General features: G+C 25.4%; 1 protein-coding gene across 2 annotated transcripts in view; it reads left to right on the forward strand.

The window, feature by feature from the left end:
- Nucleotides 1–17,340, forward strand: part of LOC129980813 (V-type proton ATPase 116 kDa subunit a 1-like) — a 33,375-nt gene that overhangs the window by 6,649 nt on the left and 9,386 nt on the right. For both annotated transcript variants that reach the window (XM_056091202.1, XM_056091203.1), the window contains 11 exons: nt 644–770; nt 4,809–4,891; nt 5,771–5,864; nt 6,499–6,711; nt 8,568–8,718; nt 9,223–9,362; nt 9,810–9,949; nt 11,765–11,849; nt 12,333–12,451; nt 14,345–14,567; nt 15,778–15,870. In XM_056091202.1, the coding sequence (XP_055947177.1) occupies nt 644–770; nt 4,809–4,891; nt 5,771–5,864; nt 6,499–6,711; nt 8,568–8,718; nt 9,223–9,362; nt 9,810–9,949; nt 11,765–11,849; nt 12,333–12,451; nt 14,345–14,567; nt 15,778–15,870 (1,468 nt within the window). The remainder of the gene's footprint in view (nt 1–643; nt 771–4,808; nt 4,892–5,770; nt 5,865–6,498; nt 6,712–8,567; nt 8,719–9,222; nt 9,363–9,809; nt 9,950–11,764; nt 11,850–12,332; nt 12,452–14,344; nt 14,568–15,777; nt 15,871–17,340) is intronic.

The following is a 17,340-nucleotide window of genomic DNA, read 5'->3' on the forward strand; positions in this document are numbered from 1 at the left end:
AATACGAACAGTTTCAAATTATTTGATGTCACAATAAAGCTTTGAATATTTGTTCTGATTTCAAAGAATCAGCTTACAACTCTTATAAAACCAAAGTGGTAAAACTAAAGTTTTGTAAAAACTTCAAAAAAGGAATAGTATTTGTAATTTATTTTGTAATAGCAATATTTTTACATGTATATATTTTTAATAATTATTATACGTAAAACTGATTTAAAATAATTTATGGAATTCAAAGCAATTTCTTTGGTGTGGTTTCCATTTTATTTATTTTCTGCCTATTGTATTTTATTAATTATAAGTTAGAAATATATTCTATATTTCTGAACAGTAAAAAAATTGTAAAATAATGTGTGAGTCAAGCAGAAAGTTATGATGAAAATGTAAAATTTAATAACTAAATGTTTCAAAAAATTTATTTTAACTTGCAAGTATTAAACTGTTGGTGCGATTATTATTTTTTTTTTTTTGATCAATTGAAAAGAACTGTCAGAAATTTTAATCCTGTAAGAATGTAGAAAATTCCCATTTTTCTAATGTTAAATGAGCATCTTGCCACATTTACATTTTAATATTCTTATAATTAAAAAGTCATTTTGGATTCACAAATGTTAATTATTTTACTATACCATTTTTCTTCCAGGTTTGTCACTGGTGTAATTCTCCGAGAAAGAATATTAGGTTTTGAAATGATGTTATGGCGTGTCTGCCGAGGTAAAGTATTTCTAAAACAGGCAGAACTTGACTCAGCTATTGAAGATCCCATCACTGTAAGCTAACTTTATAAAATATTGCAAAACTTGTGTATAATGATACACCTGTTTGTAAAAGTATTTCCCTTTGGAAAAATTTTTTTAACTATCCTTATCAATAATTTTTCCTTTTTTGAAAGCTGATAATACATTTAGTAACCCAAATTTTTTTGGGGGGAATTGACATTACATCAGTATGAGTTAATACTGATATATGAGTTAAATAAAGACTGTTATTTGGATCTGTGTCCAGAAGTTAACTTTTATTGTAGGGGATCAGAAGAAGCAAGGATGGTTAATGAATGGAATGTACATAGGTGTCTGTGTGCAACTTAACATACAAACAAGAGACTACCTGTCAACCTTTTGTAGTCTCCCCTCTTCTCTATTATTGACTCATTTGTTTTCACTTCCCAATTTGTTGCCTTAATTAAATATGAATATGAAATTTATCCCTGCCAGTTGGAACCTGGTTTGTGGGAATTGCCACTGTAAAAGTTAGTTACCGAGTTAGTTTACTACGAGTATAGAGCTTAAGTCTCTAAAGGGCAGTTGCACCACTCTTCAACACGTTGGCATTTAAAGTAATTAAAAAATCATTTTGTATATTGATCAAGGATTGAAACAAATTGATGCTACTAAAAATGAGTTTTTGTAGTCAATAATATCTTTTTAAAAAAATTAAAGATGTTGAAAATGGTGTGAAAAGAGAGAACAAAGATAAGAAATAAAAAAAATAAAAAAATCCAAAGTTCTGCAATTGAATGATATTGACAAAGCTATCCTAAGATGGTGCCTTCATATAAGAAAGTGAACCAATGATTTTGAAAAATCAAGAAATTTTTTGTCCTTATTCGACAATAATAATTTTAAAGCCAGAAATGAATGGGTTACTTCTTTTTGTAAACAACTAAGATTGTTTTTAAAAGCATCATGGGTGAAGAAAAGTCAGCTCCAAACAATGATGCCATATTCTAGAAAAATCAAGAAAAAGAGAAGATTATATATATATATATATAATGCAGATGAAACTGTTTTGCTCTATCTGCTATGCCAACCAAAGCAATATCCTTAAAAGGAAAATAAAAAGAAAAATAAAATGAAAAGTTAACAATGCTGTTGTGTTAACCAGTATTAATGCCATTAAAATGAAACCATTTGTCATTAGAAACTATGCAAAACCCTTGTTTGTTTTAAAAATGTCAGAAATTTACCAATTTACTACTAAACAAATGAGAACAGGGTGGCCAGCCAACTGGGAAACTGGGAAAATCGTACTGTATAGGGAAATATGCTATAAAACTGGAAATGTTTTTATAAATCGATAATTTTTATTGAAGATATGAATTCATTGGTATTTTTTCATTAGTAGATTGAAACATCGAAATCAAAATCAACAAATGAAAATCAAAATTTTACTGATAGTCTAAAACAGACTATGGAAAACAAAGATTAGCCACCATATCTAATTTATTCCATATATGTATGTTCCATATATAATATTTTTGCCAGAAGTTTTTGTTTGCTTTTTTTCAGAAGTTATTGGCATAATTAGCAAAAATGGTTTTGTGTAGTATGGGGAAAGGCAACCTAATAAAAGCTCAGCTTCTGTTACTGTTATGATTTTAAGCTTTAACGGGGGTTTTTATTTAAAAAGCTATGTATGGATCTATTCCCCATCCCTTTCTTTTTTCTTTTCAAATTGATCATACCATATGTTATGAGAGCAAAAGTATGAATTTTGGATATTAATATTCAAAATTGGTTGTAAAAAATTGACCATTATAATTCCAAAACAATTTATTTTAAGCAAATAAGTAATTTGCAATAATTATTTGTTTCCTTCTTCTTGGAAATCTTTTTGTTGAATTATGACGTATCGGACGTTAGTGCTATTATTTGTGTAAAACATTTTTTTGTGTTTATTTTTAAACATTATTAACATAGATGAACTAAATTCTTCATATAAATGGATGATATGAAATGGACATTATTGCTGATTTTTTTTGACATTTTTTTTTATTTTGTGTTTGTTTAAAATTACTAAACATTAAACAAAATGCTCTATAATTTTAAAATAATATTAAACACGAGAAATTAATTTGTTTGATACCTTGTAAATGCACATGCCTCTGGTAATTAATTTTTTTGTTAAAGAAAAAGGCAGCATTTTTTAAATACTGTTGGATGTTTTTTAAAATTTAGTCTGAAAAACTTACAAAATTCATTCATACTATATTTTTTGAAATTTATACTTCTAAAACATTTTTTCTATTATGCACTAAAGAAGAAAAAAAATTGATAAGGACCAATTTTCTACTATTTTTCTATTTTACAAATTAAGCATTGAGCCAGCTTGCAAGAATTTTTTGTTATTGTAGTTGTTGGTATAATGAATTTTGATTTCATTGAAGAATTTTTCTTATTTTGATGCAAAGGTTTCATTTTGTATTTGTAAATGAATTTTTTTTTCTGTTTGTAAAATTATTATTCAGTTCTTATTGGCTTGTTGGTAAATTGTATGAGTGACCCAATGGAAGGAAACAAATAATTTCATTTGTAAGCACTTTGTCAATGTGCATATATTTTTGTACTGCATTTTTTTGTTAGTAAATTTGACAAACAGTTGTGAAGATATGACTGGTTGGCTAAAAGTCAGTCTAGATGGGCATGTATCTTCTAGTGTTGATTAATATATTTGCAAAAAAAGGGAAGGGTTTAATATAATAGAAGCTTATCAAAAACTCAATAAGTGAAAATGATGGATCCCTCCCCCCTGAGAATTGAATTTCATTTTACATTGATTTTAGTTAAAAGAGTAGGACATTTTTTCAAATAAAGTTAAGAATATATTGTACAATATTTAAAGATAATAAAATAAAGCGACATTGTTGTGAAAATGTTAGAAACATACGAACAATGTCAGGAAAATTTCTTTAAAAACCAAGAAATGTCAAGGAAATACAAACAGCAGAAATGCTGGCCACCCTCAAGAAGGATTGTATGACAAAGTAAATCTTCCAAGAACTGATGATTGCTTGATATTGATAAAAAGAGAAGAATAAAGTAGAAGCATTGCTTGCATGATTGACAACTGTGTGCCTCGCAACACTACCCCAGGTTTGAAAAACGTACAAATGCTTTACTTTCTTCCAAACTACATATGAATTTTACAGTTGTTAGATTTAAATAAATGTTCCAACTGATGCTATCAAAAAAAGATTAGTTCAGAATGTTACCTGGATAACAAATTCCCAAATCCATGCACAGTTGGTGTAAAAAATGTATGTGTTTGATTTCTTGTAGTTGGAGTTTTGTCATAGCATCTATGATTCAAAATTAAAAGTTTCACTCTATTAAAAATTTTTTTGTCAAAAGTTCATACTGACCTTACTGAAATTGTTGTGGAAGAGGAAGACTGGGTAGAAGTTTATTCAAATCTTTTCCAAAGGTAACCAAATCTGTATTTTCCATTCATTGTTGAAGATTTTTGTAGACTTAGTTAATAAGGTATTTTAGAGATTTAATAATCAGAGTGATGAGGAAGAGAAAGCTGACAGTTGTCATAGTAAAACTCGTATTTTTTCTGAGAATATTATATCCATAATTAACAGCACTTCAGATTTTATGGCAGCAATACCAAGTGCTCTTGTCTTGCATCTGAACTCAGTAGATGGTCTGAAATATATGCACAAGCAAATGCAATTGACATAAAAAAAATAATAAAGTAATAAAATCAGCAGATTTTTTTCTGGATGATTTTTTTATTTATTCATATATTTTGTGATTTTCTGCCAAAATAAACTTTTGCCTCATATTTCTATTTTATATATAATTTTTACTTATTGCTAGTAAAAATTTTATTTTGAAATTCTTATAAAAAGTTAAAATAATTTAGAATTTAAAAATTTACCTATGTTCTTACAATATTGGTATAAGTAGGTTTTACTGCATAATGTAGAATAGAATTTATGCATTAAAATTTTTCTGTTGATTGGGATTAAAATGATCTTGATATATATATATATATATATATATTTTCCCTATTTTATCTAGGGTGCTAAACTGAATAAAGTGGTATTTATGCTATTTTTTCAAGGTGATCAGCTTAAAGGTCGAGTTAAGAAAATTTGTGATGGGTATGTTGGAAGTTTTACCACCAATATTTTGATATGATTCCTACCATTACAATTTTTTTTTTTTATTGTAGTAGAAAGAACCATGGTATATAAGCATGCACACACATTATTATATAAATCAGTTATTAATAAGTATATATACTTATTCTCATAAATGCACTTGATGTTTTAAATAAAAAAATTGAATAGTAAAATATGAACTTTCAAAATTGTAATCTTCTATCTTTTTAATTATTTGAAGAAGGGGGGAAAAAAAAAAACCTAAAATCTAATGTGTTGGATTTTAATAGTTATTTACATTATTGCATTCATGATTTCAAAATTGAAAATGAACATATCTCATTAGTTTTAATTATATGATGGCAGTCATATTTATGAAACATAGCATTTATTTATTTAAAAGTATACAAATAATGCAGTAAATAACACTGATTTATATGAGCTGCTCGAATGCACAATTCAGTAAGCTTCCTGTAGGTTTACATTGATATCTCTTTATTAAATTACATCTCAAAGTCTTATTCATTTGAATTTAAAAGCAAAAATATTTCAATTTGCTGTTCACTTATTCAAAACCTCTACAATTTGTTTCGGTGTGGAAATTTGAAGCTGGTACAGATATGTACTCTATTTGACTCTAGTTGGGAATTATGAATCCTTTTCCTAATTGCTGTTTTATAACATTAAAAAGGGAGACATTAATCAAGAAAACATAATTTAACTCTTACCAGAAATTTTAAAACTTTTTTGAAAATAAATATATAATTGAGTCATTGCCCCCCCCCCTCCAGCATATTTTTGGATGAATTTATTTCTCTGCGAAGCTTTAGATGAATGTGCAGAAATGCTATGTGATAATTGTTTATGATTATTTTTCAGATTTCATGCTACTTTGTATCCTTGTCCAGAAAGTTACGAAGAACGTGACAAAATGCTAACTGGTGTTAAAACACGTTTGGAGGACTTAAATCAAGTAATTATGTATTTGGAGTTTATATTCACATTTTGATAATATTATAAATATTAAATAGTCTATTTTTCTTTTAAAACTTAATAGCTGACTGTATTGTCAGTGGGTTCCATTGTTTTACTATTAATCAGCAATTGTCTTACTTTGAAAATACTTTAGACAAACTTACATGAAATCATAGTTTGATTTTTCTTTCTGAATCATAATTTGACATTTCTGAATTTTAGTGAAATTCTTATTTTAATACATTCAAACAAAAAGTTTTTTTTTGGGGTCAGATTTGAATGCATGGAATTTTTAAAAATTCATTAATATAAAACTCTGTATAAAACTAGCACTGTATAAATATGTGCTGTATATATAATTTTTTTTTTATGTGTGTGCTTTTGAATAAATATTTGGATCTGACATTTATCATAACAATGAGTGGCAATAACTCATTGTTATGGTGGCAATTATCATAACAATAAGTCTTCTTACAGTATTTTTGTTGTTAAAAAAAGGGAAAGAAATTTCATGTAAATACATTTTAGCACATTATAAAAATTGAATTGTATAATCAGTTGCTATATTATTTTAATATCTTTTTCTCCTTGATTAATCTGTTTAAAAACTTAATCTTTTTGCAATATTGTAGGTCTTGAATCAAACTCAAGATCATCGTCACCGTTTGCTAGTCAATGCTGCCAAGAGTATTAAAGTGTGGTTGATCAAAGTTCGCAAAGTTAAGGCAATTTACCATACTATGAATTTGTTCAATCAGGATGTAACCAAAGAATGCCTTATAGCAGAATGTTGGTGCTCTGATAAACGAATGTCTGAAGTACAGCAAGCATTACGAGATGCTTCGGTAATTCTTTGCTTCATTTTCTATTTCTTTGCATATTTATTTTGTACAAACAGATAAATTAGCAATTGCAGGAAAAATATAAGCTGAAATAGTCGTGACATGTGCACCAATGGTGCCTCATCCATTAAGATAGCCACAATTGGAGCAGATAAGTCTCTTATTTTAAAAAAGTTAAATTTTCTTATTTTATTGAATTTTCTTTTTCACTTTTAGACTTCAATGCTCTTTGCTTACCTGAGAAGTTAATTATCAATAAAAATATAAAAACAGTAAAAAATATGAAAATAAGACAGGGAATTAACAAAAATAAGAGAAATGCGGGTCGGAATGGTTTCTGATGCAGCCCATAAAAGCCCACTATGCACATGATTGATTGATCTGAAAAAGCAACTTTCTTCTCCCTTTATACTTTAGAATGGTATTTAGAAGTGCTCAACCTGCAATCAGAACAGACCTAGTTTGTAATTCAATCTTTTAATTTTTTAATATATATATATAATATTGGAAAGAGCATTATTGAGCTGACTGTGTGAAAATGGAAGTGTGTCTTGGTAGGGAGACTGATACTTTTATCTGCAGAAATTTCACTTTAGTATTTACTTAATTTAATGCATTATATTAAAAAATATAGGGAATTAGTAACATAATGATTTATGTACTAGCACTACTTGAGACTAAAATCCTTTCATGTATAATGTTCCTCATCTGAAAAGTTCTTTTGTATAAAATATAATATATATTAACCTTTCATTATATGAAACATTTTAAAATTAGAATATCAATTGAATCAGAGAATTTTACAAAAATGATGACTGTTAATTTTCCCATTAATTATTGATATTTGTTGGAACTGCAAATTGCTTTCACATATGCTGAAGTATAAAAAAGAGCATTTTGAAAACTTATTAATGAAAGATTACTTCTATATTTAAGAAAAACATTAATTAAATGAATAATTGTTCTGGAAACAAGTTGTTAATCATCTGTTTTGAAAGTTTTCTTATAGATTCTTGATAATGTGTTCTTTCAACAGTTTTTCTTATGTATTCTTATTCTGTAAAAAATTATTTCTTTTGCTTATGAAATTTTTATTTTCTGTACCTTTATTTAAGTGAGAGACTTAAACTTTCTTTTAAGCATGGTGTAATCATTACTCTTAAACAAACAAACAATCAAACAGAAACATTATGTCAAACAAAAAGGCTTACATCAAAATAAATGAGAAATTAACAAAATAGCAGTAGAGTACTTCTAAGTGAGAAAAAGGTAAAATCTTGATTCATTTCTAATTAATTGAGTTTTTAATTAATTTTTGTACTTTGAAAATTTCACAATGCACTATCTTTTATAATAAGCATGCAAAATTTTATTAATTCAGCATTTCATTAATGTTTAAAAGGAATATACATTTATAGTTGCAATGACTTTCTTTTGTGTTAAGATATTGCATTTCAAACGTATTAAATAACTAGTAAATTTTATATATGTGTTTCAAATGAAAAATTTTAGGCTGTTTATGGATAAAATATCTCCTATCCCTCTAATTATTATGATGCATATTATATATTTCTTTATATATATATTTTGAATTCTGTATGACTTGGTGTACAATTTTATTTTTATATTTTTTTTAATTGAAGTTGCTCCAAGCTGCAAATTAAAAAAATTTTTTTTGCTTATTATTTAAAGCAAGTTTTTTAATTAATTATTTTTGATTTTCTAAATAAAATTATGTTAATATAATTCCGTTTATTACCTGTAATGTTTAGATTTTCAATAATTGAGCATTGTGTATATTATTAAATGCTATTATATTTAGAAATTTATTTTAAAAACATTCATGTTTAAAATTTTAGGAGCAAAGTGGCAGTAGTGTACCCTCAATTGTAAATCGTATGGAAACTAAAGAATCTCCTCCAACTTATAATATAGTAAACAAATTCACATCTGGATTTCAAAATATTGTGGATGCATATGGTGTTGCCACATATACTGAAGTTAATCCAGGTAATTTTTTTTTCAAAGAAAAGAATTTTCTTTTTGTGTGTTAAAGTGGTCAGATCATAAAAAAATTTAAATCTCTGTCATAAAAAACCAGTCACATCAATTAACTCTGTTGATTGAAGCAAAGTCTGACTAATATTCATTTAAAAAAGAATTCTACATTAGATTGAATTTTATTCTTAAATAAATACAATAAATAATTTTAAAAAATTAAAATAGTTCCATTTAAATTTCACAAGCTTTATTGTGATATCTAATTTATAACCTATAGTAGTTACAAAAGTTTTTCTACAATTTTCTGAAGTCTTCAATTGTCTTAGGAAGTCATTGTATGCTTATTTTTACAATTAAAATCTATTATGATGGATATTTTTTAAGAATTGTTTTCATGAACAGTAATAATTTTCTAGTTTTGTTTCTTTTAAAAATATTTTTGTTGTACTTATATAATTTATCATTTTGAAAGAAATCCCACTGTAAAATTAATTTGTTATAACATTATTCCAGCACCCTACACTATTATCACTTTTCCATTTATCTTTGCTGTTATGTTTGGAGATTGTGGGCATGGTTTATTAATGGCTCTGTTTGCTTTCTGGATGATTATTAAAGAAAAACAGTTTTTGGCTAAGAAAGGTGATAATGAAGTAAGAAGATATGAAATTTTGTGCATTGTTCTTATTTCCCTTTTTTGTACATATTTGACATGTTTTTTAGTTAATAAAATATATAATTTAATAAATGTACTAAAGTTGTGTATTTGATAAATATTTTATACTTAATGTTTGTGCCATTTACTTATTATTGAATTTTTTCAAATCATATGACATTTAAACAATATGCAATTTTTAATAGAAGTACATTTTGTTTCCTATTTAAATTTAAGCAACACATATTTCTACTTCTTACTATACCACACATATACTGCATATTTGATTGAATGATTATGCTAACTTAAGTTTAATTAAAATCTTTTTTTTTATTGACAGTAATTCTTCATTATTTATTACTACTTTGACTTAAAAATTGGGTAAATATTATGACCTTTCTTGTAATTGCAATGTTTTTTTTTCCTAAAAATATCTCTAATTTAGATATGGAACACAATGTTTGGCGGTCGTTACATCATCTTTTTGATGGGACTTTTCTCTATTTATACTGGTCTGATATATAATGATGCATTTTCTAAATCCATTAATATTTTTGGAAGTCCTTGGAAAATACCACAAATGAAGTAAGTATTCTATTTTGAATATTGAAAAAAAAAATTGTTTTTATACTTTATATAAAATTGATTATTCTTTTCTAGAGATAAATTCCCCTTTTCTCATTTTAAAAGAATGTTTAAAAAAATATTATTTTGATCCAATTTTTTAAAAATATTGACCATGGGTACAAAAAGGTGCCGATCATTCAAGCAGATAAATTGTTTAGAAATTTTATATTTTATTTATTTTATGTAACAAAAATTTCCAGTAAATAAAATTTGTTTTAACAGTAAGTACAAAATCGGAGCATTCCATCAAATAAATTCAAGCTGTAAGAAAATATCGAAATTCTAATAGATCTATCATGGATGTATCAAAATCTGTGTAAATCCTAAAATTCATGTCAGCAAATCGCTTTTCAGGGTTCTGATATCAGTTACATACAATAACAAAGGGAATAATAATCCTGCTTGTATACATAATTTGTTTTACTATTTCTTTTTGAAAAGTTACCAAGCTTGTTTAAAATATTTCTATTTATTCTGATGCAATGATACTTTATCTAATACTTTTTTTTTTTTTTTTTTGCTATTAGTAAAGATTATTTTTGTTGATTTATTATATTAATAATAATTATTATGATGATTTAATTGTAGTAAATGTTGATTTATTATAGTAATAATTTGTGTAATGTACTAATTAGAGGCAAATTATTCCACTTCTGCATCCTTTAAAAGTGCATTTTAATATGTAATTTTTAAAATTTGTTTTGCTAGAATTTTTCTAATTTTAAAAATGTTTTTTTGGAAACATTACTGAGAATTTTATGTCAAACAGGGTCAAAATAAATTGTTATATGCACATCTGTATTGTGTAATTTGAATCTAATTTTTCAATTAATTAATTGAGTAAGCACAATTCTGGAACTTAATTACATTGCTGAAATTTTGTCAGTCTCCTCATTGGTGTATAAAGAACATTTTGTTCTTTGGAAAAGTTAGGGGTTGTGTAAAAATCTGTATTTCTTAAGAAAATAACTATGCAATATTTTGTCTATTTCATAAAATGTTCCACTCTTTTTTTTATTTGAAATTACAAAGTTTTCTAATTTTATATCTTGAACAGTATTTAAAGATAAAATCAATATTTTTCAGTCTTCTTATCTAATAAATACTAAAATTTTACCTTAATTTATTTAAGAATAATTTTCATTTGCTTTGTATGCAAAATTTACATATTTGAGTTTATATGCTTAGTAATCAAAAGCATTTATCCACATTTAATGTAATTTTTATGTAGGTGTTAAGAACTTCCAAGAATTTATTTTCATTATATAAGAACGTAACTAAGCTAGTATAGTGGCAATTTTTTTAATCAATGTTTTAAGACACAATATATTTTAATTTTTCTTATATATTGATACTCTCGCTGGCTTTACTTTATTAAGAAAAAAGATGTGTTGATATGAATAATGAAAAATTATTTCAAATATTCTAATAAAACTGATTGACGGTTTGATAATAGCACTAAATGTCTGATTAAAGGAAATATGACTGGGTAATTACAGGAGTTACAATTTTTTGATGAGTGACAATTTTCTCAGTTAATCAAGTACCATTTAAGTAAAAATTAAATAAATAATTATTGCTAACTTTACACTATATAATTTGTGAATTCCAAACTCTGCATAAGATTTTAATTACATTTTTAAAATTCGAATTAATCATAATTCTTCATTGTATGTGTTAACATGATCTAGAAAATACCAGAAAATGTATGTAGTGTGTGTATATTATATATATATATAGTTGTCTTATTTATATCATTCTTTTAATTTACAGTGTCACAAAAGGTGTAAAAAGTGTTATTTTAAATCCTGTTGTGAGCTTCAATGATTCAAGTCCTTATCCATTTGGACTTGATCCTGTAAGTTGCAAGTTAAATTATAATTCTGCTATTTTTATTAAACTGGGAGTTATAAAAAATAATTTCAAGACTCAAAGGCCATTTTTTAATGCATTTTACAGGCTAAAACTTATGTATTTTTGTTACATATTGTTTCCTTCAGTTTATATTTAAAATTTTGCTCTTAGCTTATGCATAATACTTTTCTTAGTTTAATAGGTTTATTTTGTTTTATTAATTTCTCATTAATGATGCATAATATGTAATTGTTTTATATGCAAAAAGTATAGATTTACAAAGAATGTGTTTTGATTATCTATATTGAAGACCAATAATGTCTTTGTTGTATATTTATTATATACTAGCCCCCTTTTGGCTATTAGCTGATTATCTGGAAATATTAGTTCTTAATTTCAATGAAGTCTCTTATTTGTAACTTGATATTCATGGTTCCTTCAATATTTAGAACATTATCCTTATATTTTAATTATATTTATTTTTCAGATTTGGCAATCTGCTACCAACAAGATTATGTTTCTCAATTCATACAAGATGAAAGTATCAATTATTCTAGGTGTTTCTCAGATGTTGTTTGGAGTTATGCTGAGTATTTGGAATCATATGTAAGAATGCATTTTTTTAAAAAAAATAAACGTTGAGAATTTTATATTAAAATAACCTGTAAAAGCTCTTCAGTGACTGTTTCATTCAATTAATTTATACGAATTTGAAACATATTTTTTAAAAAATTAGACATTTAAAAGTAAAATTATTCACATAATTTTCTTTTTGAAATTTCCATGTTTTGTTTGATCCTAATTTTAAATTGCTAAAAATCAACACTCGGGTATTAATTTATAATTGAGTTAAATAATCTTATGTGATTAGTATATAAAGTAGTATTGGAGTTATTTTATTAAATTTCAATATTTAATCAAAATTTCTTCTTTAGCAACTTTACAAATAATTTTTTTAATACAATAACATGAAACATTTTAGCATTGTGCATTTTAAACAAGTAAATCAAGCAACTGAAAATTATAAAATGGAAAAAGTTTTTCTTTAGAGCTTAGGAAAATATGTTAACAAGTATGAACTAGCCACTTTGGAGTTGAAATGAGTTAATGAAATATTTAGGAATCAAAAATTTAATGATTGATATATAATAATGCTTGTTATAATGTAATATTAGCTATTTAGCCTAATCTTTGATAAATTTTATTAAAGTCGGAAACATATAAATATTATCATGTATTTACCTATAGATAATCAGATAACTAAAAAAAATTAATTATATCTTATCTTTTCAAGAAAGAAAACAATAATTTAATCAAGCTTTTAAAATCATTCAATATTTCCTTTCCTCAGTTATATTAAGATTTATCTCTTTCAAAATATCTTTATCCTCTATTTATGGATGCTTCCAGTGTGTTCCATTGTTAGAATGCTTCTTGGGAATTGTTTTTTTTGGGGGGGGGGATTGGGAGGAGGGAGGGTACTTCTAATAAGTCTTGCAGTGAATTCTTCTTTTTCATTCTTCATTTCAAATTTTTGTCTTTAGAAAGTAGATTTCAACTTAAGGAACAAAAAGATGTCTACAAGATTAAATATATAGAGCTACATGTTTTGATCCTTATTTCATTGATTCAGTATTTCCTCATTAAATGATAAATTATTTATAACTTGCTTAATAGTCAAGAACTGATTTTACTGCAATTTAATGGGTCTGCTAATTGCTGGTTAAAATTGTGAGAAGTGAACTTTTATTAATCTCCATGTAGATCTTTAACAATCTAATGGAGAGTTGAATGATAAATTGCATGATTCAAAGCGTGCATTTCTATACAAGATCATTTACTGATATTGAAAGATGACCGATTTTTAAAATTGTCTGTGATAGAGATTTTAGTCAGTTTGAATTTTATTATCATTATATTCAAACTTGATTTACTATGTTATTGCCATTTACAGCATTGGGACCAATTTAGAGTACTCTTCCATAAATTTGTTTCTTTGTTTCACCAAAACAGTTATTTATTTTTATACACTTACAAACCTTTTGCACACCTATTTAAAAAATGCTAAAGAAATGTCTCATATTCGTCATATTGAATTATTAAGTTACTCATAAAATGGCATGATGTTCTAACAAAAAGTGGAGCACAATTTCAAGTCAGCACCACTCAGCATCATTAACATGGAGTTAGAAGGTTGGCATGTTAAAGTTCTACTTTAAAAGTTTGGTTTCATTTAGCGTAGATCATATTTGTAAGTAGTTTGGGATTTTGTAAATGCATGCATAGGATTTTGTAAATGCATGCATATATATTTGTGTTTAATTTAAGTGTAAAAATTATTTTCGTCGCTTATCTTTTTATTTGTCAAAAAAATTTAGCACATTTGAGATATAAGTAAGGTTTTTCTAAACATCCTAAAAAAGTGTGCTGCAAAATTTTGAATGTTTTAAGATTATAGTTTTCATAGGTTTTTAATGTACTTTTTTCTTTCTCTTCTAGACATTTCAGACGCTATATCAATATACTGTGCGAGTTTATTCCCCAACTTCTGTTTTTATTATCGATATTTGGCTATTTGGTAATTCTGATTATTTTAAAATGGTTTTGGTTTGATGCAACTCGTTCATCTTGTGCTCCAAGTCTTTTGATATCATTGATAAACATGTTTCTCATGACCTACCCAAAAGAACCTTGCTATTTAGTTTCAATGTATGATGCTCAGGTAAGATTTATCCATATATTTTAATTTTGATAATTTTAATAACATTGACTTTTAATTAGTTAGAAAGTATCTGAAGAAAGTTATGTATGCTACATAATCTAAAAGTGTCTTCATTAACATTGGTATTCATATTCTCATAACATTTAACAGGAGTTATAACCTAAAGAATATTTTAAGTGATAGCAGCCATTACATTTGATGTATTTACTTTGATCAATCCGGATAGCTCTTAATGTAATTCTCTGTTAATTCTGAACTCAATCTCAGAGAGTGTGTTAAATTATCTCAATATAAATTACACTTGATTGCTTATCACTATATTCAGTTTTTAAAAAAATATAAAGAAAAAAATGTATACTTTTCAATGAACAGTACCAAGTTTATTGATATTCATTAGATAAAATATCAACCATGCATTTTTAAGGGTGTCATTCTTAATCTATCTTCTAGTCCTATAGAACTGTAAAAAACATGAAGATTTTATTGGGGATTCTTTTTGCCAATTATGAAGTATACATATTTTTTTGAGCAAGTTTTAGGGATGGGTTATACTTTATGAAAGATATTATTGTTCTTTTATAGATTTATCAGCTTGCATATAAGAATCAATTGAATGATTGTTAAAGGATTAAAATAAGAAAATGGATTTTCATGAAGCAGCAAAATTGATATGTCTAACTTTTTTTTAAACTTTTGTAATATTCATGATTTAAAGCATTTTAATATGCATTCAATTTTAGAAAGGCTTGGTTTAAATATTTATCTGTGGCTATCGAGTCTGTAACAAAAATTTTCTAATAAAATTCATTTTCTATTTTATTGATGTGCTGTTCAGAAGTTGATATACAATACTATGACATTTAATTTTCGATTCATTTCCAATTTAATCTAAGATTCAATCCCATCTAGGTAACTACTAGAAATCTTTATTATGCTAGTTAAAAAAAAAAAAAAAAGTTTGATTTGCATCTGCATTGAATTTTTATTTGTAGGCTGCAAGCTTAAATATTGTGGTGAATAAAACTGAATATATTATATTTTCCCTTTCAGTATATTTCTTAATTATTTCTCTTCTATTTTGAATTTTTGTTATTTTTCTTTTTTTCATCTATCATTATATTTTATCAGTTATTTGTATTTTATTAGCAAATCTTTTGTTATTCCTAGAATTTCTTTTATTTATTTTTTAATTGATATTTTTTTCTTACAGGAAATAGTACAGAAATTTTTAGTTGCACTAGCCTTGGTTTGTGTTCCATGGATGTTGCTCATCAAGCCAATATTTTTGCATATGGGCAGGCATGTAAGTTATAAACAATATTTATTTCTACTTCTATCAAAAACATAAATTATGATAATTACTTATAGAAGTTTAATTACTCAGAAGCTTTATTTAACTATGCAGAAAGTTAATTTCTAGAATTCTAGAATTTAAATTACAAGTCACTGCAATTCAAATACTCTCTAATATAAATGAAACCCCTCCTTTCATTATTACATCGTTTCCATTTGTAACTCAAGTTTTGAAAAAAAATACTAGATGGTGAAAATTTTTTTATTGGAACATATCACATTCACTCTTCTCTTGGAGGTGTAGTAGTCTGGTTTAATTTTTGTGATGCTGGATCTATGGCTTTATTTTAAATTCTGATAAAAATGCATCATCTATGAATATTTTTTTGCATATAAAAGTCTTATGAAAATTAAATCTTATGTTGTTGAAATTAATAGCTTTGAAGTGCAAATTTAAATGTGGCTCTCATTGTTTTATCATAGTTTGAAGTTATAAGATTCTCTTACGTATATCTTGTCTTGTAATTTCAAAACTGAAAGTTAATTTATCTATCTATATATAATACATGAGAGGTTGTCATTAACCATAATTTAACATGCTAAAATATCTGTTTAATTAAGAGTAATTTATACTATTTAATTATATTTATGCTAAAATCTATTTGCAATATAATTTAGGGCCTTGATTTAAAAAAAATTAATCAAATAGTTGCTTTATTTACTATTTTATAACTAAGTCTATAATAAAAGTATAGAAATAATCTGAATGTATCGTAATTTTGCATTTAAAAGAGAAATTGATTTGTTGAAAAAATAATGAGAATTATTGTGATTAAGGCTTCTAATAAAATTGCTTCATGTAGAAAGGAGATAGATTTTAATTCTAAATTAAAAATTAACTTTTTTAGTGCCAGCATTTTTTATTGATATAACTTTTTCAATTAAACTAAAAATTAACATTCTTTTTTTTTTTTTTTTTTTTCAGAAAAGACATGTATGTATTTTATTTTTGTATGATTTATTTTATATTTGTTGTGGATTTTATTAATTTTTGTTTTAAATGCTGAAGAGAACTTGAAAAGTATATTGTTATTTGAAAATTGAATTTGAATTTTTATAAAAATTGAAATTTTTGTGAAAAATATTCTTAAAAATTGAAAAATATTTTAAATATCAGAGTTATATGTCACAAAAAAAAATTGTTTTTCTTTTGTAGTACTGCATATATTTTAGCACTATTTATTTTGTTCATAGTATGCTGTATAATTAATATAATTTTAAGATTTTCTGCTATTTAAAAATATGATTTGTACATTAAACACATTTTCTACTACTTTTCAATGTTATAAATCAATTAGCTATAGAATGCACAAATCAGGATCCAGAGTTGTTTTTTAGTTGAGAACTATTTTAAAGAGCAGTGAATTTAAAATTCATATTTTGATTATATTGTATATTGTCAGGTGCATGTTTAGTACAT

This window comes from Argiope bruennichi, chromosome 8 (assembly GCF_947563725.1).
Source record: "Argiope bruennichi chromosome 8, qqArgBrue1.1, whole genome shotgun sequence".
In the NCBI taxonomy this organism is placed as follows: Eukaryota; Metazoa; Arthropoda; class Arachnida; order Araneae; family Araneidae; genus Argiope; species Argiope bruennichi.